General features: G+C 57.8%; 2 protein-coding genes across 5 annotated transcripts; one reads left to right on the top strand and one right to left on the bottom strand.

The window, feature by feature from the left end:
• The first annotated feature begins 5,685 nt into the window (after window positions 1–5,685).
• On the top strand, window positions 5,686–19,694 carry TNIP1 (TNFAIP3 interacting protein 1). 3 transcript variants are annotated; one of them, XM_041481914.1, is made up of 17 exons: window positions 5,686–5,832; window positions 11,551–11,721; window positions 12,727–12,849; window positions 13,159–13,241; window positions 15,236–15,427; window positions 15,598–15,692; window positions 15,771–15,852; window positions 16,092–16,181; window positions 16,427–16,492; window positions 16,617–16,748; window positions 16,833–16,961; window positions 17,267–17,383; window positions 17,694–17,819; window positions 18,137–18,217; window positions 18,342–18,536; window positions 18,776–18,866; window positions 19,210–19,694. In XM_041481914.1, the coding sequence occupies exons 2-17, from the start codon at window positions 11,589–11,591 to the stop codon at window positions 19,233–19,235; spliced, it is 1,761 nt and encodes a 586-aa protein (XP_041337848.1). In that variant the 5' UTR covers window positions 5,686–5,832; window positions 11,551–11,588; the 3' UTR covers window positions 19,236–19,694. The 3 variants fall into 3 exon arrangements, with proteins under 3 accessions (XP_041337848.1, XP_041337847.1, XP_041337849.1); XM_041481913.1 differs by having other exon boundaries at window positions 16,089–16,181; XM_041481915.1 differs by lacking the exon at window positions 16,092–16,181.
• A 630-nt stretch (window positions 19,695–20,324) lies between these two features.
• GPX3 (glutathione peroxidase 3) lies at window positions 20,325–23,089 on the bottom strand. 2 transcript variants are annotated; one of them, XM_041481924.1, is made up of 5 exons: window positions 22,903–23,089; window positions 21,765–21,918; window positions 21,450–21,636; window positions 21,157–21,256; window positions 20,325–21,066 (listed from the first exon to the last, which is right to left on the bottom strand). In XM_041481924.1, the coding sequence occupies exons 1-5, from the start codon at window positions 22,987–22,989 to the stop codon at window positions 20,836–20,838; spliced, it is 759 nt and encodes a 252-aa protein (XP_041337858.1). In that variant the 5' UTR covers window positions 22,990–23,089; the 3' UTR covers window positions 20,325–20,835. The 2 variants fall into 2 exon arrangements, with proteins under 2 accessions (XP_041337858.1, XP_041337859.1); XM_041481925.1 differs by having other exon boundaries at window positions 21,450–21,567; window positions 22,903–23,083.
• Between the last annotated feature and the right edge of the window lie 261 nt (window positions 23,090–23,350).

Genomic DNA, 23,350 nt, shown 5'->3' with positions numbered 1-23,350 from the left:
GGTCAAGAAGCAGCAACATGTAGAGACAAACCAGGGAAGCTGAAACAACTCAGGTGGGTATTATCCCACTAAAAATTCCCTTGATGGCTTCCTGTAAAACATCTCCTTGTAACAAAATAACCTTTCTTGGTAGAAAACAGTCTGGTTTGAAGCTTTTTCACCCTCCTCATACTTCCCATAGAGATTTGGGTTCCTCTGTCTAGTCCCTGTTTGTAACTAGGATTGGGCATCCCTGTCTAGACAGCATCTGGGGGGCTCAACATACCTCACACCTGCAGCAGCCTACGGGTCACCTGCTTGGCAGGAACCTGCTGCAAAGACTGAGCAGCTGCAGAAGTTGTTTTGAAGGGATGATGTAACCCCAACCTTCATCTGCCCATCCCTTCCTGCAGCTCTGCGCTGCAGCTCCGAGCTTTGCAGCAGAGGCTTCTGGAGATGAGGGTGGCACAGACTGCAGGGAGCAGAGCTGGCCACCTCCCTGCAGCTGGGAACAGGGCTCAGGAGTGAGGAAAGCCCAAGGAAGTTGTGAGGCTTGGGTGACAGCCCATCACCACTGGGAGAGGAAGATTGGGGCAGCAGAGCCCTGTTCCTACAGAGCATGGGGAAACCCTGCACAGGGCCATGACATGTGAGCCATCATGTGCTTCATTCTTGTTGCCAAAACAGACACTCGAGAGGTTTGTACAGTGGGGATGTTCCCAGGTGTAAACACTCCAGTGAATTTTCTGGCTGTACCACGATTGTTATACACCAATGGCCAGGGCCATTCACCACCCACAGCCTGGATGTCTCAGAGTGGCACAGGACCACAAGTCAGCCCCTCAGGGCCAGTTCAGGTGATGCCACCACCAGGAGGACTGGCTGACCAGATCACACTGTTCCCAAGGCCAGGAATTTCCCTGGTACCTGCTGCAGGCTGCTCCTACAATGCAGACAAGACAGCAGAGTCACACAATGTTTGGGCACAGGAAGGGAGAGTGAGATGGAGTTTCCTCCTTGAGCAACTCTCTCTTCTGGAAATGTCCTGCAGGCAAAAATGCTCTGTCTTGCCCCAGTGCCATGGTAATCCATCTCCTGCAGCAGCTGCTGTTTCAGCTGGAGCAGAAAACAGCTGGTGGTATTTTAATTGCCGCAAATACTCGGCACAGTCAATACCCCATTTGAGCACAGGTTATTTCAGCACCTGCCCTATGCTGGGGTTGGGTCTGCCCTACAAAGAACCACAAACTGGCCTGAGCTCAGCAGAGCTGCCTATCCTAAGGCAATGCCAGGAGGATTGGAACTTGGGAAGCACTAGCATGGCCTCTGGGACTCACTCATAAAGCAGTTTCATCCCTATCCCTGTAGCACCCCAGTCTCCAGACAAAATACTCTTCATAGCACCACTCTCCATGAACACCTCTGCTCCCTGGCTCCAACCCACCCAATCCGAGAGCAGTCGGTGACAAATCTCATGCCTGACCTCTGAGATCAGCAAGGAGGTGAGCATTTCAAGGAAGGCTAGGAAAGGAAGGGGGGGAAATCAGCAAGGCTGTGAGCAGGGTAAGGGCTGGAGGCAGGTCTGTGCTGGCCATCCACGCTTTAGCTTTCAGGGGTACTGCAGGGAGGAGTCTGGGATTTACACTTTGCACATTGACCAGCAATGTCGGGTGCAAGGGCTCGCTTCCAGGCAAAGCCAAGGCCAGATTTCACAGGTTGCAACATCCAGAAAACCCCACGAGCCCCAGAGAGGGCCGGACCTCTGCTCTGAGTCAGCCACTGCAGATCCTCTTTGCTGCCAGCCCCTGGAGAGGAGGAGCCACAGAGGCAGATGGGATGCTGGCCTAAATCCCCAACACAATGCAAGCCACTTCCATACCACCTGCCATTCTCCCCTTCCTCTGAAAGGAGAAACCCAGCCTTCAGCCTTGGGAGGTGGTGAGCTGGGCTGGGCAAACAGCTGAGCTCTCCAGGACGGTTCCCATATCTCTGGGGCAGCTCTACAGGACATGATGACTGCTGCTGAGCTCTCTTCTCAGGCATTGCAACTGGATGAGACACGGCCCGGGGAGAGAGGAAGAGGGGAAAATCCCCTCTGTGCCTGTTGCTGGTTTTGTACGATGAGATTCCAAATTATTCAAAGCTTAAGTCATGCAAGGAAATCCTCTGAGCAATCCCAGACCTGGTTCCCACAGTTTTTTGGCCCCACTATGAGACTGCACCAGGTCTCACCACAACCCATCCCTGCTGACTTTGGAGGAGGGAGAGGATGGCAGGAGGTGGTGATCTGCTGTGAAATGGGTGACACTGAGTCTGGCCTCACATGCCAGAGGCAGAGGAAGAAGGGAGCCCTCATTCAGTGAGATGGTAAAGCAGCCCAGCATCCCTGGAAAGCCAGGGTGTGATCCAGCCCCCTGTGAAGGCAGGGTATTTCAGAGGCTTGGTGGAGCAGGAATGTTCCACAATATGTCCCTTCTCTCCTATCTTGATCCCTTCCACGCTCCCTTCTGTCCTCCCAGCAGCCAACTATCCCAGGCTCCCTCCCCTGCCTCTCCCTTGCCCTCCATCCCAGAGCCCTCCCATCCTGCCAGGTTAATTTGAGTTTCTGATTTGCATAAGCAGCAGATCACAATGTTCTGGAAATCCCCTCCTGCAGCCAGAGCTTCCTCCCCACTCGCACAGCGTCACTGTCGGCCTCCTGCTTCCTTTCGCTGCCGGAGCACCGGGACACATCCCACCAGCACTGCACCAACAGCAGCTCCCAGCTGCTGATGCCGAGAGGGATCCCTGGGCAGCCCCCTGCAGAGCTGAGCCCACAGTGGCCCTGGAATGTTGGGCCAAACCAGCTGCATCCACTGCCTGCTCTGCTCCCGCCTTGCTCCAGGCCAGCTCCAGGCACAGCCACCCATGACAGCCAGGTCCCGCCTGGCCCCATCGCCCCAGCAGGGTTCAGGTGAGCTCTGTTTGCCCAGCAGCAGAGGGCAGGGGGATTTTTTGGGCAATAAGAGCTGTTGGGCCAATGGCACTTTGAATTCACATCACTGGGCCCACCCTGCTCACTCTGGAGCGGGATCAAGTTGAAGGAAGCCAGACTTGATCTGAGACAAGCAGGATGTGAGGACAGGGGAGTTCCACCACCCCCCATCCGCAGACTGTGCTCCTTCTCAGCCTGTTTCCCACAGCCCAGCAGCAATCAGGGCATGTTCACATCAGTAAGCTGCAACTGAAGGTGCTGAACCCAAGTCTCTGTACCAAAAAAAAAAAACCCTAATGTGTCAACATGTCAGCTGTGAACACACCCTCACAGCCACACAGGCGTGCTCATAAACCACAGCTGCCATCAGGGGAGTCTTCTCCCCTGGGAGCATGGTGGGACCAAAGGAATGAGGAAGGACCAGCAAGACCAAAAGCCTTTCATTTTCAAAGTGAAATTCATGCTGGTGTTTGGACTAGCCTGAGCTGGCAACCTCAGGTAAAAATACAAAGAGCAGCTGGCTAGAGAGGTGGAGAGGCACCAAGTGAGGCTGTGCCATGCACAGGTTCCCAGGCAGACCCCAGACCCACAGCTCCTCACCCTCCTGCCCAGCACTGACACTCCTGCCACCCAAACCAGATGGACTAAAGCTGAGCCCTCTTCAGGCCTTGCAGTTCACACCTGGCAAGTGTAGACCAAACGCCCTGCCAGGTACAATGTACCTGCTGGCAAGGAGCTGGGGAGCTGGAATCAGCCTCTATAAAATAGAAACATTTAAAGCTTTGGTGTTTATTCCAGCACCAGCTGGCTCCAGCCTTGGTTCGGATCGCCAGTTCTCCTGGTGGATGGTTTCCAAGGATTCTCTGCAACCCAGGAAAACAATCACCTGTGCACCTCCATCAACAGACCCAGCTCTTCCCTGTTCCCCCAGGAAGATGCATCCTGTTCTGTCTCCAGACAGGGACAAGGATGCGATGGAAATACACGTGGAACAACAATGCCCCTTGCCAGATGCAGCAGTTTCTCTGAGGAAAAGCACATTTGCAATCCCAATGAAGTTGCCCAGAAACCAGGCAAGGAAAATGATGTAACGAGGCTCTCCAGTTGTCCAAAAGTGAATCACAGCCTCTACGACAGCTTCCCCCCCCTCCTTTTTGCTGACTAATACCTGACACGAAGGGCCCCTGGGAGGAACAGCACAGGAGAGCCCTTTAAGTGGTGCCTGGCTCCCTATCAAAACCACACAGAGGCTGTCTGGGACCTCCATCATGGGGAATTCCCCTTCTCCATGCCTAAAAGTAAGCTCAGCTGGGCCAGCCTTCCTGCATTTGGGGATCGCAGGCACAGAGCTCCTGCTCTGAAGGGCTCTCCCTCCCTCCCCCCAGCCCCTCCAGGACCCAGCCCGGTGAGTAACACAATGATTTTTTCGAGTTCCCGTGATGGAGTGAGGGGAAGGCAGGCAGCCTTTGGGGTGCTGCAAAACCGAGCCACCCCTTTTGCTCCTAGAAGAAATAAGCAGGGTTTTGTTATTTCACGCAGGTTGAGTCATTAATTTATAAACAAGGTGTTTTCTGGTTTTGTGGGACTGTATTTAGCTTTGAAGACAGGTTTTCTGAGGGTTTACAGAACAGCACTGGGCCTCTCATTGGGGTAAAACAAAACTTTCAGGGAACAAAAGGGAAGATGTTGGGCATGTGTGGGGTCTTGCTCTCTCATCCCCAGCTGAGCATCAGGGCACCTGAGCACAAAGAAAGCATTAGGGCCCCGTCAGGGCTGAGCTCTCGTAACCCAGCCAGGCTGCCAGGGTGACGTTCTACTGCCAATGAAAGGCAGTCAGGAAAAAGAATTTCTGGGGTTTTAATTTTTACGACCCAAAACATCAAATTCCCAAGAAGTGGTGGAGCTGTGGGAATACTGCTGAGTAAAAAACCAGGACTGGGGTAGCTGGAAACAGCTCGATCTCCAGTGAAGGACCTTGATGAGCCCAGCACCAGTCACCTAAGGAGGACATGTCTGGAGCACAGCTGCTTACAGCGGGATTTCTTCACTCCTGGTTCATTGCTTTTATTTACACATATATTTAATAAAAACCCACCACCTTCTCCTCGTGGCAAAACCAACAGAAAGCAAATCAGGTGGCTCTTGAGCGAGTCCCGAAGAGCAGAGTGAACCCAGATGTCCCCTGTGCTTGGTGCTCCTCTGGCTGATTTCAGTGCTCCACCACGGCACAACTGCAGCAGCAGCACAGAGAAAAAGGATCCCTGGAATACACGCTGAGCTTAGACGGTGGAATTCCCTCATTTGAAATTAACTTGGAGGCTCGGTGGGGAATTCTCTGTGCCTCAGAGCAACGTCAGCCTCGGCCAGCCGGCAGCACCACCCTCCTCCTTCCCGGGGCCGGGGCCATCAGAGCGCTCCAGCACAGCCTCCCCTCAGCCACTGAGGGGTACACGGGGAGCCCCCCTCGGCCCCGCCATTTTGTGTCTGCACAAGCCGGGGGAGCCGCTGCAGGGCTCGGCCTCGCCGCTCCCCTACGAGCGCAACCTCCCGCAGGAAGAAGGCGCAGGCCGGCTGATACCGCCCCTCAAAGCCCCACTAAGCCGGGCGGGACCGCCATGCAGCCCCAGGGAACCCACAGGACACAGAGACAACGGCTCCGCCATGACGGGCACCATTCCCACCAGCTCCCCGCCCTCCCCTTTATAGCCCCCGCCGCGCGCCGATTGGCTGCGCCGCCTGTCCGTCAGGCTGGGAATTTCCCGGGGGCGGAACCAGCTCCGGTGCTGTGGCGGAGCGGAGGGACCCGGAGCGAGACCCCCGACCCCGATCCCGACCCCATCGCCATCCGGGCGGCGGCCCCGCCGCGGGGTGCACGGCAGGTGAGCTCGGAGTGCTGTGGGGCCCTGCCGCCCTCGCGGACAGGAGCCCTGCCCGGGGCACCAGGGTCTTCCCGGGCACCGGGGTCGCGCCGCCCCGGCGAAGGGGCCGGGCCCGGAGGGGGCTGCCGGGACCGGGGCTGCGCGTTGCCCGTATCTAGCCGGTTCTCGGGCCGCTCGGGTGGTCGGGGTGAGACCCCTGAGGCGGCCGGGGCTGCGCCGTCCCCCGGGGATTTGTCCCGGAGCCGCCCGGTGTCGCGGGCTGTCGCGATAATCGTGCCGTGCCTCAGTTTCCCTCTCGCGGCCAGGGCGGGGGCTGCCGCCGCTCCCGCGGGGGACAGGCGGGGTGTCTGTGTTCCCGGCGGTGCCCGGGGAACAGGAGGAGGCTCGGCGGGGGGTGCTGGTGCCCCGGGCGGCCCCGCAGCGCTGCCGGCCCCGCTCCTCCCTCGCCCCGCCTTGCACAAGCCCGGCGTTTCCCCGGCCCCACGCATCTGCCTCCCGGCTGGCCCTGGCTGGCGATCCCCCCGGGCACGGCTGGTTCGTGGGCCCCCTCCCAGGGAGCTGCGGCCGCCATGGCCTCAAGGACCCTCCTGTCCCTGCTGTTTTCCTTTCCCTGTGGCTTTTCCCCTCTGGTCCAACCGTGTGTGTCCGCATGGGATGCTGATCCAGAGGTTTGAACAGCTGGAGCAGGGAAGGCAGCATCCTCCTCTGTTGGGAGTGGGGCACAGCTTGTCCCCCCATTTCCACTGCCTCAGTTCCATTCAAGACCCTCACGGAGAGCAGAGAGAAAAAAAAAAACCATAAAATATGCTGCCTGCCGCTGCTGCTTTTGGGTGAGAGTAGCTCCAGATGGGGCTCATGGGGCTCTGCATCCTCTCAGAGATCTGGCTGTCCTGTTCCGTGTCCCTGGCACACAGGTTGCTCCCTGTATCAAGAAGTCAAAGGCAGCCTTTTCCCTGGAGCAGGTTATTCCCATCACTTGGGTGGGTTATTCCCACCACCTGGGGGAATGGGAGCTGTTCTGCTGCAACAAGCTCTTTTGGAGTGCACATTTCATGGAAAGCGCTGTCAGCTGAAGCATTCCGGAGATTGGACTTTGGGCACTGGGGTGAATTCTGGAGACAGGAAGGCTCCAACCAGGCACGTCCTTGAGAGCTGTTTCTGTGGTGAGGTGAAGTAAGCAAGAAGAAAACAGGAGAGGCTTTTTGCTGCCTTTGGCATCATTCCTGGTTCTGCAAGAAATCCCACGACGCCCTTTCAGCCCGACCTACGCCAGGCAGACCTATTTAGCACAGGGCCGTGGGTTGTTGCTTGCCAGCAGCTGGTACAAAACTCTCGTGGGTGGAGGAAACCGAACCATCCACTCTTGTGGCATTGCAGGTTTTGTTTTAAAGCGGCAGTTCTTGCACTTTGGGTGACACTTTGCTGGTGTAGCTTTGTGGTGTCACTATCTGCTGTCGCCTGTCTGCATGATTGTTGCCAGCTGAGGCACACCAAGCTGGACAGGAGTAGCTTGGAAGCAAGGAAAAGGCTACAAGGGAAGGGGTGGCTGTGCCTTTTTCTGCTTTGGAGTGCTGTGACAAGCAGCCATGATGCTGCTGAGCTCTGCAGGGAGAAGTAGAGCAGGCAGGATGAGCCAGATGTCTTTGCAGCAGGAGACAGGGTCTTGCATAAATCCCCCCACCCCATGCTGCCAGGAGAGCACCACCACCATGCCTGGCTGCATGTCTTGCCTGCATTGAAGCTTGTGCCCATCCCGAGGAGCTCTGCAGCTGTGTGTGGTTAGCTGTGTTTGTAAACCTGGCAGACCCAGGGAGATGTTTATTTTCTTTGTGAGCAGCCTCATCAGAAGCAGGTTGTTTCATGAAGCCTCTTTGGAAGGTGGGTTTTTGAGGCAAGAATGGGATTTCTGGCTGGGGGATGTCTTTAATACCTGCTGTGTTTTGGGGAGGGCTCTTGCCTTTCCTGCCCTCTCTTTGTGGCTAAACTGGCTGGAAAGGAGCACACTGCAAGTGGAGGTTCAGACCTTTCCCTTTGAGACCTGAGCCTTGCAATACCTGCTTTCCTCTTCTTTTATTACTCCCAGCCCAGTGGACTGCAGTGCCCAAAAAGTCTCATTATTGCTGCCTCCTAAGGCAAACTCTACTTTTGCTTTCCCGCAAATTAGACCAGTCCAGCAGCGTAGCAATGCTTTTCCCTTGTCTGGAAAGCTGCTGTAGAAGAAAACCAGTCTGGGGGCTACAGTGTTTTTCAGTAAAATGATGAAACAAACAAACAAAAAAATCATTCCATGGGGTCTGAGTGGCTTTTGCTTTCCCTCTGAGGAGGCATGCTGGGGACCCAGCAGCCCCAGTCATGGGAAAATTATGCTGGCAGCCTGCAGGGATTTGCTTTCACCTCCTGTGATCCTGGTGCGGAGGAGGCTTCCTGTGAATGTTGTGCACTGGAGTAAGGAAAAACCCATTCTCCTTAGGGGGTTCCCATCACAGGATGGGAATTGAAGGGCTGCCAAGCTCTGGGAGGCTGCTCCCCACCCTGGGGTCACTGCCCAAAGCAAACCCCCAGCAGTGCCAGCCCCCTCCTGCACAGGCTTCACATCCTAAGCCTTGGTATCTTCAGTGTTCAGTAATTTTAAAGTAGGAATCACATCTTTCTGCCACTTCTGCGTGGCTGGTGCAGTGATGGCTGTGGCAGTGCTGTGTGCTGTTCTGGATGACAGCAGTGACAGCTCCAGCTCACTCCCAAGCCACAGCACAGCTATTTAAACACCACTCTGCTTTCATCTTTGCCCATGAGTCTCCTCTGCCCACTCACACTCTAATTCTCTGCTTTTGTTGAATTGCCTTAAAAATTTGCTACCTAAAGGTCTTGGTGTCCCGCATGGAACCAGCAACACCCACGGGTGCCCGTCTGGCAATCTCTGACAACGGCTGGGCATGGAGCCAGTGAGCTGCAGCTGGGCAGCCACGGTCTAAGCCTGGCCCTCAGGCCCCAGGGCTGTGAAATATTGTCAGATCACTTTAGGAACTGTTGACTGGTGCAGAGGGAAGTGTTATCTGGTGGTTTGGTGGTTTCTGCTGGAGTTTGTGGTAGTCGTGTTTTCTTGGCGTATCTAACCACTGCTAGGTGCTGGTGTATGGTCCCCTCTCTCCTCTGCTCTTGTTTTTATTGAAATGATATTTTTCACTGTAAATCTCACCTGTCAGAACTCTTAAAGAAAAAAAAACACAACAAGCCAAGACTGGGATCAGTGACTTGGTCTCAGGTCCCCAGGGTGACCTCTCTGTTTCAGCAGCACCTTGCAGAAATTGGACTGTGCCTCCACTCCAGGAAAACCCACCCTGTCCCCAGTGATGGCCTGGAATGCTGTGGAAACCCCTCCCTCTTGCTGGCTATTGTTTGCTGGTGAATTTGTGGCTGGTCTGTGCTTCAGTCAGCTGGAGATAGTCCAGTTCCTCTCTGCAGCTGTTGTTTGAAAACAGCTCCTGTGGTCCCTTTGCTGCAATCTCCCTGGTAGGGTACAGACCTTGAGTAGAAAAGTTCTTGATAGAATCTTGAGAACAGAGAATATCAGAGGCTTGCAGTGGCTCCATCCAGCTGGGAGAATATGGGATCACTGTGAGTGAGCTCTGCTGTTTGGCAGGGTGGTCAGTGCAGTTGGACTCTGAGGGATTCCTGCGGGGGGGGCACAGGGGACAGGTACCTCCCATGTGCTATGGGACAAGGCAGAAAACCTCCGGGCTTGGGGTCTGGCATTAAGAGATGAGGACTGGTATTTCAGGCTGCTTCCAAGCCACATGGGGAGATGGTACCGCAGGAGAGGGCAGCTCTTCCCTCTTCTTCCTCCTCTTCCTACCTTCCCTGACACACACCTGGGCTCATACCTGTGCAGGATGCAGGTGCCCCACAAGATGGTCACTGCAGGGTGGATTTGGTACCCAGCTCCTCCCAGAGCCCCAGGTCTGGAGCAGGATGTGGTGATGGAACAGCAGTGAGAAGCAAGCTTGGGTCCCCAGCCAGCCTGTGACACTGTCCCCATCCTCTGCCAGGCTGGCCAGGCAGGTAGTGTGGGCACAGGTGATGGCATTTCCCAGCCATGAGGATCCCACTGGGCAACGTGCTGCACTTAACCAGCCTGGCCTTGATCACTTCTAGGAATGGGGCTCACAGCTGTTCTGGTGCCTCACCCCCTCACAGTAAAGAATCTGTCCCTAATACCTAATCCAAACCTGCCCTCTGTTTAAGGCTGTGACAGTGCTGCCATCACTGGGAACCACAGCTCAGAAATGGCCCTGGTTCTTCCACAGCTTCCTGTCAGCTGCTCTGGGCTCCAGGAATAGCTTCTCCTCAGCTCACCCCACACCACCACAGCTGGGCAGCTCCCCGTGGCACTTCCAGCTGCTTGGGATGGGGTCACTGGCCCCCCATAAAGGGGCCATAGACAATGGAGGGCTTGGCAGCACCCACAGAGCAGGAGTTTGATGAGAGGCATCAATGTGTCTCCCAGAAGCAGAGTGCTGCTGAGGCCAGGGCTAATTCCCTGTCGCTGAGGCAGGCATTAATTGCTGTTCCAGTTGTGGATGCTGCCAGGTGACAGCTGTCATCTGGAAAGTCCCTGCCGCTCCCTGGGAGGCAGGTCATCCAAACTGGAGATCAGCCTGGATCACTCATGGCATGAGCATTAGTCTGAGGTTGAGACAGTTTCGGGTACAGGCTATCCCTTCCCCTTTCTAAATGCCTCCTCTCAGCCCTCTCCTGCTCACCAGCTGTCTTGGCTGGGAGAAGAGCACTTTGGGGTGCTCCTGTTGAGCCCCCAGGCAACATCCCAGCTTCAGCTGGCACCAGGACCTTCTCAGCTGCTGCTCTGCTCCATGTCCTGACAAGCTGGCATCAGGGGGCATAGTTCTGATAAGCTGTGCTGTGATTCACAGCTGCTGCTTTATCCCCCCAGGAGTTGGGTGAGACCTGGAGCCAGGATCCTGCCCCAGCTGTCCCCAGGCCAGACTTCAGCAAGGGGGAGGCCTTAGGCCACCCACAAGTGCAAGGGATTGGAAAAGCAATTAGCATCCTTCTTGTGGGTGTTTTGTCTCCTTGGGCTTTGCTCCCAGCCCGGCACATGCCCAGATGTTTCCTGTGCCCAATTCAGGAAGCCATGCTGCTGGCAGCCACTTTTTCTGGCTGAGCAGGAGGACAGAGTAGGTCACTGCCTGGCTCCTGGGGCTCATCCCCCAATACTGCCCAAACCTCCCCCCAGCTGCTGGTTAAAGGTTTTGGAGTTGCAGATGCTGCCCCGCTCCTGACAAGCCTTCATGCACGCCAGAAATGCCATGTGTTGAGCAGATTCCCTGGTGACAGTGCCCAGGTTTGTTCTGGTGTGGGTGAATGCTCCTGAGTTGCATCTCCATCTCTCCTGACATGCAGCAAACAGGGGTTGCAGCCTTCTCTGTGACTCCAGTGCCCTGCATGGGTGAGAGCCAGCCCCAAGTGGGGCTGCTGATGATGCCTGCTCGTGTGACAGTTCTCATGGCCATGAGTCACCCCGACACGTTTGCCCCAAGCAGGGCTGGAGGGGGAAGTGCCTTCACCTGGGTCACTTGTTGGCTGGCTGGGGAGCAGTGAGGCACCAGCACAGCACCCTAGACCCCCGTATGGTTGGGGCCAGGGGACTGTGGCACCATCTGGAGCTAGAGAAAGGTGACACCGTGCTCCATTGCCTTGCAGGGATGCCTGGCTGGGAGGTAGGTGACTGAACAGCAGGCATGGAAGGGAGAGGACCCTATCATATCTATGACCCTGGTGGGGGCTCAGAGGAGAATGGATCCACGGCCTTGGAGCGGCTGGTGGAGGAGAACGCCCGGCTGAAGGAGAAGATGCAAGGGATCAAGTCTATCGGTAACTGCTGCGTGCCAGGGTGATGAGATTTGCCTTTGGGGCAGCCCAGCCTGTGCCCACAAAGCCAGGGGTTGCTTGCTTGGTTGAGGAAGGGTGCTTCTAGAAGCTGGGGGTCTTGGCACTGGGGCAGCAGCAAAGCTCTCCCTGTCCTGGAGGGTTGAGCGGGATGTCTGAGCTTTTTCACATGGCGATGCAGAGGGAGCAAGAATTTTGCTGAACTTCTCGGGTGTTTTGTGATGGAATAAATGGCTGGAGAGAAAAGACAAGTGCTTGGCTGGAAAAAAAAAGACAGCTCCTTGGAGTTCATCGGTGCTGGGACCAGTTCTGCTTTTGATGAAAATCCCCACCTCCTGCAAGCCCTGTTGGGGCAGGGGCTTTTCCCAGGTGTTTCTCAAGGAACCCGATGTTGAGTGTTCCCTGCGGCAGCAGGAACATGCCAGTGTTGAAATGTTCCAGCTGAGTTGTGCCACCCTCTTTCTTCTCCTTGTCAGCCTTCCCCCGCTCCCACCCCCAGTTTTGCTTTCTGTCTCGTGAGCCAGCTTCCTCCTTTGAGTCCTGCTTCTGCAGCCAAATTTCCACCTGCCTCGTGATTCCCATTATGTCACCATGCTCTTACCTGGGACAGGGACTCACTGGTGTGACAGCAGCCCCCCCTCATCAGGGGAGGATTGCATTGTTCATGGCAGACCCCAAAGTGGGGAGGTTGGATCTGTTAGTCCACCACCCAGGCCTAAATTTTCTCTTCTTGGAAGCAGAGGAGAGCCACTGTGGTGCCTTCTGTCTCCTGTAACCAGTCCTCTCTGTGTCAGCATGAGGATCTCTGAAACCAGTGAGCCGCTGATCCAGCTTTGCCGTTGGATTTATCCCAGAATAGTTGTTTCCAGATGAAGGACTATTCTGGGTACTGCTTCCAGCCAGATGGGGTTTTTGGTGCTGGTGGATGGAGCTAATACAGGACAGGCCCTGGGGGAAGGAGGCTGAGCATTCTTCTATTGCACACAACAGGAGAGCTTCTGGAGGAGTCCCAGGTCGAGGCATCCAAGCTGCGGCAGAAGGCAGAGGACCTCGTGAAGGACAATAAAATGCTGATTGGATCATCTTCCTTGGAGGACTTGGTGGAAACTGGAGGTAGGAGATGTGAGGCTCATGGGGGGAGGAATAACCCGATGGCTCAGAATCCTGATCTTGGGGGAAGGGAAAGCCTGTGCAAGACACTTTAATGAAGGTCCCCTGCAGCCATGTCATCTCTGCAGTGTATCAAACCACTGCCATCCTCCCTTCTTAAAGGAGGTTTCTGTCCCATCCCAGTAGGTGGGGTAGAAATCATCCACCAGTGCCTGACCTTGCAGGGGTCTGCTGTCTGCATCCCTGTGCCAGGTGGAGAGAGGCCCTGCTCTCCAAAAGGCTCATGGCTGCATCCTCTTCCCCTCTCCGCAGCCGTCGGCCCTGATCCCAGCTTTGCACGGGCAGCCCTGGGCAGTGCCCAGCCGGACGTGGAAGCACGGAAATCACCTCCCAGCGTGAGTCTGCTGAGTGTGGAAGCTGGTGCTGGCATGGCTGGAGAGCGAGGCACTGTCCATCTAATTAAAGCAAAAAGAGGGAGCCTTTAGCCTCTAGAAACAGGGATGAACCTGAAAGGAGGGGTCAGCTCCCCTGCTGTACTCCTGGCAGTCCCTCTCTTTGTGTGCTGGGCATCTTGGGCTGCCATTTCCTGGGGAGCTCTGACCTGGCTGCCTCCCTTGCAGGGATCCTCCTCAGAGTTTGAGATTGTTGCCATCCAAGCACAGGGGTTTCCCCAGGAGGGCAGGAGAGCAGTGAGTGGCCCTGGTGCCTGCAGGATTTGGTGTTGGCGGGTAGGGAGTTGAGGCAGTGTCAGGGGTTTGGGGATGTGCAGGGCTTCAGCTCTGTGCCCAGGCAGGCACCAGCAGGGCTGGCTGACCCATGTCAAGGAAGCCCTTAGGCAAAGCACAGAGGAGGGATAAACTGGGCAAGGGTCTTCCCCCAAGCACAACTGGCCTGGCTGGGCCTGGGTGAGGGGCCAGTGAAGCAGCCCCAGCCATATGGGGACACCAGTGTCTGCAGATGCCACATGACTGTGACAGGAAGAGCTGTGACAACCCAGGTAGCTGTCGGTGATGCTCTGATGTTCAGCTGGTGCCCATACTGGGTGGGAGGACCAAGCCTCCAAGCCCTGTCATTGCTGACAGGGTCTGCCCTAGCCAAAGCTCTATGTACTCCATTTGCTGCCACCTGAATGCCCTCCTGACTGTCATTGCCCCATCCTGTCCTGCTCTGGTTTTTTGTGTGCTGGAATGGAGGGGAGAAAGTACGAGGAGCCCAAGGGGAATGAACATTGGCTGGCACCAGTAAGAGGACATGCTCTCATTGCACATCCTGTTCTCATTGCCCAGAGAGACTCTTGGAGAGGTTGGGTCTCACTGGATGCTCCTGAGGTGCAGCTGTGAGGTGATGGAGAACAGAATGGGATCTGCTTGGCCACCAGCTGCTGGTGCCTGAGCTGAGTCCAAGTCATGGGCTCACGGCCGAATTCTCCCAGCTTGGGTCCGTCCTCACTGCCTCCCTTGCCAGCAGACACAGGTGGGAGGAGCTGGCTGTGCTGTGCCCCACACACCCTTCCACAGCAGGTTTGGGGCTGTAAACTCTGGGGTCAGGGTGCTGGGGACACACTGGGCTGCCCTGTGGTGCAATCTGGGGCATTCCCACAGGCTGCAGGTGAGTCAGCGGGGCTGGGAGTAAAGCAGGCATAGGTGTGCCAGCACATCCCCAGCTCCTCCCAGCAGTGCCATGTGTGCCAGCTGTTGTGTTAGCAGCACCTCCTAGGCTATGGAGGAGTTAACCAGCCACACCAGAGGAACATAAACCTCCTGGGGACACTCCCCGTGGGCAGGGTACACCCTGACACTGGTGGGTGTGACCTGGGCTTTCCCAGACGCTGTTTAAATCCGTGCATCACCCACTTGGCTGTCACCTGCCAAAGGGCTTGGGTTCCTGGTGCCTGGCATGCCACAGCAGCAGGAAGCACAGAAGTAGGACAGGTGGAAGGAGAACATGGGAGTTGGGGTAAGACCACCACGCTTTCCAGCACAGACCAGGGTGTACGTAGAGAGGACAGTCTCAGGAGCTGGGATTTTTGGTCTTGGTGCAGATGGGAAGAGCTCAGGTGGAGGAGACCAAGGGTGGAGATGCCTCCATTGCTGTCAGCGATTTGAGGGTGTGTTCTGCTCAGGCTGCCAAGGGGCACAGGGAATGCGTGAGCTGCTGCCATGTCCTCCTCCACCTGGGGACTCGGTGTGCTGTATCCAGCAGCTGGGAATCAGCTTTACAAAGCTGACACAGTTTTTCAGCATACTGAGAGGTGCTGCAGAGTGTCTTGGTGCTGGCCCAGCTCCCCACCACAGCCCTGGATGGGACATGAAGTTGATCTGCCCTAAGAGGAACTTTGCGATGCTCCTTTAACTGGTCTGACCACACTTGATCCCCTCCCCATTCCCAGGACTTGGAGCAGCCACCGAACGAGGATGCCAACCTGCTGCCCCAGCTGCAGCAGCTGGAGAACACGCTGAGTGGCTGTGCCAAGGAGGCCAGCAAGGATCAGGTCTTTGTGCGCATGGGCTACATGGCCTCCGAGCTCAAGCGCTTGGCCTCCAAGGTGCACAAGAATGAGCAGAGAACGTCGTTCCTGCAGGTGAGCGAGGCCTGGAGCCTGGCACTTCATGGAGATTTTCCCCCTGGTGTTTTTTCCCGCCAAACCCCTCCTGCCCACCCTGAGGTGGACATCATTAGCGTGGCTGGGTGGGAGGTGTGGGTGGCCCAGGGCTGGCCATGGTCCTCACACTGCCAGTGTTCACCCTCCAGACGTTGTGTGAGACGCTGCACAGTGAGAACAAGGAGCTGCGCACCAAGCTGGAGCATGACCTGGAGCAGAGAAACCAGGCTCTGGAGAAGCTCAGGTGAGGATGGGCTATGTGGATGGTAACAGGGCTGCTCTGGAAGCATCTTCCTGCTGACCCATCTCTTCCTCCCCACAGGTGTGAGAACCAGGAGCTCCGGAGGATGGTGACGCTGAGCAACCAGGACAGTGGGAAGAGGGAAGCTGCTGAGCAGCAGCAGGTGAGAAGGCAGCATCTCTTTGGAGAGGGCTGGGAAGGAGGCAGGGAGCCCGCTGACACATCAGCAAAGATGGCCTCATTTTAATCAAGCCCCCAGTTTGTCTCAGTATGACCAGCAGGACTTCTCAGGGTCTCAAGGGGAAGGGGGAGGCAGTGGGAGGGGAACTGGCTCGAGTTTAGCCGGCCTTGGGCACAGCCTCCACAAAAGCCCTGAGGGTCCCCCCCGTGCGCGTCCAGCAGAGCGGGGCCATGGTGGAGAAGGCGCCGGGCAGAGAAGAGCTGGAGGCCAAGGAAAAGAAGGTGAAGATCCTGGAGCACCAGCGCAGGGAGGTGAGGACCAGGCTGGGAGGGAGGCACCACTAAGGAGGCGGGGAGTGGGCAGAGTGGGCACAGGGCTGGGATGGCACCGAGAGACTGGGGCAGGGCTTCAGAGTTGCAGGGGAGCACTGCTGGAGCTGGGATCTCCATCCAGCTGGTCCCCAAAGTGTTTTCATGACAGGAGTTTGCTGGGGACCACCACAGCTGGTTCGTAGCAGGATTTGGGCTCCTGTTCAGCCATCCCTCTCTCCCTGCAGCTGCTGGAGGTGAATAAACAATGGGATCAGCATTTCCGCTCCATGAAGCAGAAGTACGAGCAGAAGGTAGGGCTGGGTGCTGGCTGTGGGGACTCTAGGGAAACGGTGTGGGGAGGTTTGGGGGCTGCCTGTGCCTCCTTTCCCCCAGTGTGGATCCTTCCAGGCCAATGTGCCCACTCCCTCCCGGCAGGTCACAGACCTACACCAGGAGCTGGCTGAGGCCCGCAGGGCAGTGACCGAGCTGGAGTCGGAGCGGGAGCAAAAGCAACGGGATTTTGACCGCAAGCTGCTCCTGGCCAAGTCCCGGATCGAAACAGAGGAGGCAAGTCCCTTGGGAAGGGTGTCAGGGAGCTGCCAGCCCTGTTGCCCTGCCCTGGCTGATCTCCCCCCACCCTGGGTCCTGCAGGCAGAGAAGGAGAGGCTGGCCATGGAGGTGAGGGACCTGCAGCAGAGGATGCGGTTCCTGCAGGAGCAGCTGGCTCCAGTCACCAGGCAGCGAGAATACCAGGAAAAGGAGATCCAGAGGCTGAACAAGGTGGGGGCCAGGGCACAGCCCCTCAGTGCCAAATGTCTTCAATGTTCTCTAGTCTCTCTCAAATCCAAAACTGACCCTGATAACCCACTCTTGCTCAGGCAGAGACTTGTGTCTGCCCACCACTTGTATGAGGCCCACCACATTCCTCTGGGCTCCGAGGAAGGGAGGTTCAAGGAGGGTCTGTTTTCCTTCTTTCCTCTGCCCAGTTATACCCACTTGCCATGCTAGGCACGTGCCCAGGGTCCTGCAGTGACATCTTGGGCACTGAACTTGCTCTGAGCCTGCTCCCTCCTCTTCCTCTCTAGGCACTAGAAGAGGCCCTGAACGTCCAAGCCTCTCCACCACCCATCTTTGCCATGGAGCCAGCAGGGAAGCTGCCACAGCAGGAGCTGCTGACCCAGAATGAGCTACTCAAGCAGCAGGTAGGGCAGGACATGGAGCCACTGGGGATGGGCAAGGAAATAAGTGTCCTGAATTTCCACGGCAAAGAGCCCTGTGTGGCAGCAGCAGCCCAGCAGCTGAGCAGGGGTCAGTGCTGGGGTCGTGGGGGTTGGGGATCCAACTCAGCATCCTCCAGGCATTCATCTGGAAGGACTACAGCCATGGGCCATGGAACCAGCCCACCTGCCTTGGCATGGCTGGTGGAGTCAAGGACAGCAGCACAGTGATGAGGTTGCTATGGGGAGGTGTCTGCCCTCAGCCAGATGCACCCACATTCTTCCTTCCTGCCAGGTGAAAATTTTTGAGGAAGACTTCCAGCGGGAGCGGAGTGACAGGGAGAGGATGAATGAGAAGAAAGAAGAGCTGAAGCAGCAGCTGGAAAAGCTGCAGAAGCAGTTGGTCCTCTCCAACAACCAGGTGAGCAGTGCTGGGTGCTACTAGCAGCACTCTGGGAGCCCCATGTCAACCTCATGTGTCTCAGAAATGCTCGCCCCCAGTGTCACAGTCCCTGTACATACCTAAGAGTAGGGGCTGAATGGGAACAGGAAGGCCAGAGGGGTGTTTTTTCTGCTGCTTGTCACTGCCAGAGCATCTCCTTTCATTCAGCTCATCTTTCTGCACCTCTTCTGGGAGTCTGATGGGGGGAGACTGATGCAGACATTCCCTCAGCAGCACTAACTCATGAAGATGGGGGGTGGCAGGGTGGGCTCTGCACTAACCCCTCTTCCTCCCAGCTGCGAGCCTCCAAAGACGATTGCCAGAGGGAGAAGGAGGAGAAGGAGAAGCTGAAGAAGCTGCTGAAACAGCACAAACAGGTAGGGGTGGGAGGAAACCCTGTTTGGGCAGAGGGCCTGGGGGCTGCAGGTGATGGGTGGTGGTGCGGGGGTGCTGGTGGGCTGCCCTTGGGACCTCCCCAGCATCTGTCCTGGCTCCTTGCAGGCTTCTGGAGAGAGGCTGCACGCCGAGCCAGGGCCGGGGCCGCTGGGGCCAGCCTGCCCCATGTACCAGTACCAGTACAGCCCCCCCATGGCTCACCCCATGTACCACGGCTACGATGAGTGGCAGCAGATCCGATACCCGCCAGCCATGCCGGGCGAGCACACGCAAGGACAGAACTTCCACCACTTTCCCCCGGTGAGATTCCACCTGTGCCAGCAGGAGGGGGAGCAGAGGGTGACATGTGGGAGGGTCTGGGGCTCCCTGCTCTCCAGGGTCACTGAGTCCCAGAGCAGGGAGCTGAGCACGTGTCCTGGTGGCGTGTGACTGCTCAGCCCCTTTCTTCCCCCTCCTCCTCCTCTTCACACACTGTCAGTCAATCAGAGTTCAGCCTCATGATTCACATGCCAGGTAATTCCCTGTCTCTGTTCCCACAGCCTGAGTACCCCTGGCGCCCGCCCTGTGCCATGGCTCGCAGCCAGAACGCCCAACCAGTGGCCGGGGTGAAACCAGTCCCCAAGGACTTGGGTAAGGCTCAGACCCTCCCTGACAGGGGTGCCCATCCTTCACTCTGAGACTTGGGGCACTTGGCTAAACACATGGGGGAGGGATGGGGGCACAGCTTTCCAGGCAGCAGCCATTTTCCCTTAGCCCCCACATCTAATCAGCTGAGGGGATGATTTTGCCATGGGGTTTGTCCCTGCTGCATCCCCACAACACCTAAAGTCAGGCTGAGCCCAAACAGCTCATGGAGTTCTGGCAGTTGGTGCTCAGGGATAGCAACCATGTCATGGCTGGCATCCCTCTTGTGGGGCTTGTGTGAGGATGAAGAACTGTGCTTACCCTGTGCCACCCCTCTCTTGTGTCTCAGAACAGGCAGGTCCCGGATTGCCCTAACGCCAAGGACCGGCCACGCTCCGACACCAGTGGAAGAGGAGTAGGGTGTGTGTGTGTGCCCGTGTGTGTGTGTCCAGGAGCTTCCTCCGGCTGCCAATGCCTGTGCAAGGACATGTGCTGCACGTGGGGGGCTCAGCAGCGCCTTCCCCCAAGGATATCATGAAGGAGGGACTGAAGGGGCCATCGTGGTGACAGCCAGCATGGGGCCAGTGCCCTGCAGCCTTCCCCACGAGGAGCCAGGCCTGGCCTGGCAGCGCTGTAGACCTAGCAAGGTCTTCAGGGAAGAGGAGCCAGTGTTTCCCAGGAGCTGCCCCAGTGCAGAGCCCCTGGAGGAGTGGGTAACAGCGGGGACTCTCCCGGTGGTGGGAGACCCCACACTCGCAGGCAGGTGCTGGCCGCAGCCATGGCCCGGCCTGAGGGTGGTTGGTGTCTTTGTATTTATTTAAGGACTGAAGTGTGGCTGAGTCTCTCTGGTTTTGTTCTGGGCAGCCTCTGTGTGGGGAGGGATACCAGGGCTGTTGGTCCCCATGAGCTCGGAGACAGACTGAGTGCAAGAGGACCCCAGCCCTTGCTTGGGCATCCCAGGATCTGTTGCCCCAAGTGCATACCCCCACCTCTCTCTGTGTGCTGAGCTCAGCCCCTCAGCCTCCCCTCTTCTGTTCCCCACCTCTGCCAGGGCAGGGAAGCCCCTGCTGCCCCCTCTGCCTTTCCATGCAGCAGTGGCCTTGGGGACAGTCTTTGACATTGCACACAGCAAATCTTGCTCCAAGAAATAGGTCTGCAGAGGAAAAAACAAACACAACCCGGTTTCTGTAAGCGTGGCTGTCACAGGTGTGACAGCAGGAGGCACAGGATTCCAGTATGCTCCTCAATAGGGGTTGTCCCTGATCCTGCCCCCTGCCCCGTTTGCCCACCTGTGCTCTGCACTCACTCCCCATCCTGTCCCCAAATTCTGGGCTATGATAATAAGTCCATGTCTGCAGTTTACTGTGGAAAAATTTTGAGTTACTCCAGTCAGGTGCTGCTATCCCCAGGCTGGCCACTGTGTCCCCCACTCTACCTCCCCTACCCCTGGCCAACACGTGGGGCTGCACATTTGCAGAGCCTTTATTTGGTGTCTCTATGGTGGGTTGGTGAGGGGCTGGCCACCCCTGCCCAGGAGAGCAGCACATCTGTGTGCCAGGACCACGGGCAGCCTGAATGCACTGAAGAGCTGCTCCATGCTCGGCACGGTCAGGCCAGGCCCGCCCCAGCCAAGGGCTTTCGGGCCAAGCCTTCATGGAGATGTGGTCTCCACCAGGGACAGCCAGCCCCTGCATCCTCCCACTGCCCGGAATGGTGGAGAGGAGGGAGCAGGCTGGAGGCCATGGGATGTCACCACCAGGGGTGGAGGAGGGACACAGGGATATTGCAAGTATTTACTGCATCACTGAGATCTCTGCCATGAGATCCTCAGCCCAGCATCCTGACTGGGGGGTGCCAGAGATGGGAGCAATGGAGGGAACAGGGCGTGATTCCTGCTGCTGGGGGACATCTGGGGAGGAGATGGAATGGGAAGCTGCCAGGGGGATACTGGCCCTCATGCCAGCAGCCCGAGGCTCTACTGGTCCTGCTGTTCATCGTGGTTCTCCTGCTGCCGCCGCCTCAGGTAGGTCATGATGTTTTTCTTCACGACAGCGATGTTGGTGCGATGGTACCAGCGCATGATGGGCACGCCCTCGGGGCTCACCAGGAACTTCTCGAAGTTCCACTTGATGTCATGGTTCCGCAGAGGCTCCCAGAAGAGTCTGTTGGGGTTCCCAAAGTCCTCCGCCACCGGGGGACAGGCGTTCTGCAATGGGGAGCCAATGCATCACTACCTTGCCCCTCCAAAAAGCAAACTGGGTCTGTTCCCCTCATCTCCCCTTGCCATAGCACCCACCTTCAGGAAGGTGAAGATCTTCTGCTCCTTGGCCCCGTTCACATCCCCTTTCTGGAACAGCTGGAAGTTGGGAACAAAGCCACCTCCTGGCCGGACGTACCTACAAGGCAGGGGAACAGGATGTTGTGCAATGGACAGCTCTGGGTGCTTGCACAGGGGTGGTGACAGGACCCCAAAATGCTTGTGTGGGTCCAGAGCCAGCAGCAGCTGCAGCCTATGCTCCCACTGCCTGGCTGGGACCCCAGCAGAGCCAAGGGAGTGAGGTGTCCCACTGCCCCCACCACAGTACTCACTTAAGTGCAGGGAGGATCTCCGAGTTCTGGCCAGGTTCCTGCTTCCCAAATTGGTTGGAGGGGAAGCCGAGGACCACAAGCCCCTGGTTTCTCAGCTCATCTTGTAGTGCATTCAGTTCTGCATGCAAGGAGAGCCGGAAGGGGGTTAGCAGAAGGCTGGGCACATCTCCACACCTGCACTTAGCATCTGGGACAATTCCAGTCAGGCCGGGCCCTGGGGAGCAGGCATTAACCCTTTCCCCAGCTCCCCGAAGCAGAATGGACCATGGGGCCCTGCCCTGCCTCCGAGGTGCCTGTGCCCCGCAGGACCCTTACCAACATACTGCAGTGTCAGGCCTCAGTATGTGGCTACGTTGACGAAGAGCACTGTCTTCCCCTTGTACCTCTCGAAGGGGATATACTCGTCCCCATCGATGGTCAGGGCCCCGTAGTTGTAGATTGTGTCGTTCACCGACTGGTAGCAGTCCACCTGTGGGGTGAGCAGCATCCCGTGGGAGCGGGCTGGGGGCTGCCGACCACCCCGCTCCCTGTCCCCACGGCCAGCAGGGCAATGGGGACGGCTGCCAGCCTTGTGTCCCCTGCCCTGCATGCCGCTGGCAGCAGCCACGCTCCAGCGTGCCAAGGTCGCGGTGGTGGGACAGGCTGGCTGGGGCGTGCGGATGCACGGGGGTCTGGCTGCAGCTGGGGGAATGTTTACCGAGCAGGGAGCAGCAGGAAAGCGAGTGGCTGCAAAACAGCTGAAGCACGGGAGAGGCCAGCACCAGAATCCCGAGGCTGTGGGCAAGTGAGCAGGACCCACCAGCCCTGGGGGACAGGGCAAGGCAGGGGGTGCCGGTGGGATGGGGAACGGCTGGGAAGGGTCGGGCTGGAGCAGCCCCTGCATCCGGGGCCACAGGGGTTAACCCAGAGGAGCCCCCCTCCTGTCCCCGCTAGGGTAGCCGGGCTCAGCCAAGTGCCACCGAGGGGCTATTTTGGGAGCTGGCAAGAGGTGAAGTCACAGGGGCTGCTCTCGAGGAATGAAGGCTCCTGGGACTGTGGGGTCCGTCCCTGTGACAAGGTGGAGAGCCTGGCTGCGGGGGTGACAGTGCCCCTGCCCGCTGGGCTGTGAGGACACGGTGGGTTCCACACCTTCCCGACATGGGGGAACCCACCCGGACATTGCAGGGAAAAAGTCCCCGTGCTCTGTCCCTGAGGAGGTCACTTGGGGGACACATGGCTCTGTCCCCAACCCCAGGACAGAAATTCTTGGCCCTTGGCAAGAACCAACTCAGAAAATCTCCCCGTGATCCAGGCACCGGGATTGTAGGGGGAAGGAGAGGGGCTCAAAGGGCCGCCGTGCCCCATCCGTGCCCCGAGGAGCGCTGCAGAGAGCCGGGGGAGCAGGCGCGTCCCCAGGGTGCCACACACCCCCTAAACCCCCCTGAGCGCCCCGGGGGTGTCCCCCTCGTCTTACCTTCTCCTTCTCCTCATTTCGCCCCAGCTGGACGAGCCCAGCCAAGAAAAGGGGCAAAATCCAGATGCTGCGGGAGCAGCCCCCCATGGCTGCTGCGGGGCGCGGGGTGCCAGCACCCCCCGACAGGCCGGGGCGAGCGGCCGGGACAAGCGCCGCTGTCGCCCGCTGTCACCTCGGAGCCCGGCGGCCGAGAAATAGCTGCGGGCTGCGGGGGGGGAGCCAATGGCCGGGGGGGGCCGGGCCGGGCCGGGCCGCGTTAACCGTGTGGGCTCTGGGACGGACACACGGACAGACACCGCCCGGGGGTGGCACCACGGCCTGGCGGGGACCCGGGGCGCCCAGGGGGACACGGGGCAGTGGCATGTGCCGAGGGTTTATGCAACGTGTTACCCGAGCAGGGATTAAACCCGCAGGGTGCGGGGAGACATGTCGGGGGAAGGGAGGAAGG

Source organism: Pyrgilauda ruficollis, unplaced genomic scaffold, assembly GCF_017590135.1.
Source record: "Pyrgilauda ruficollis isolate IOZ18807 unplaced genomic scaffold, ASM1759013v1 scaffold57, whole genome shotgun sequence".
NCBI classification, from domain to species: Eukaryota; Metazoa; Chordata; class Aves; order Passeriformes; family Passeridae; genus Pyrgilauda; species Pyrgilauda ruficollis.
The sequence above is the reverse complement of the archived record's forward strand: the minus strand, read 5'-3'. Positions and strand labels throughout refer to the sequence as shown.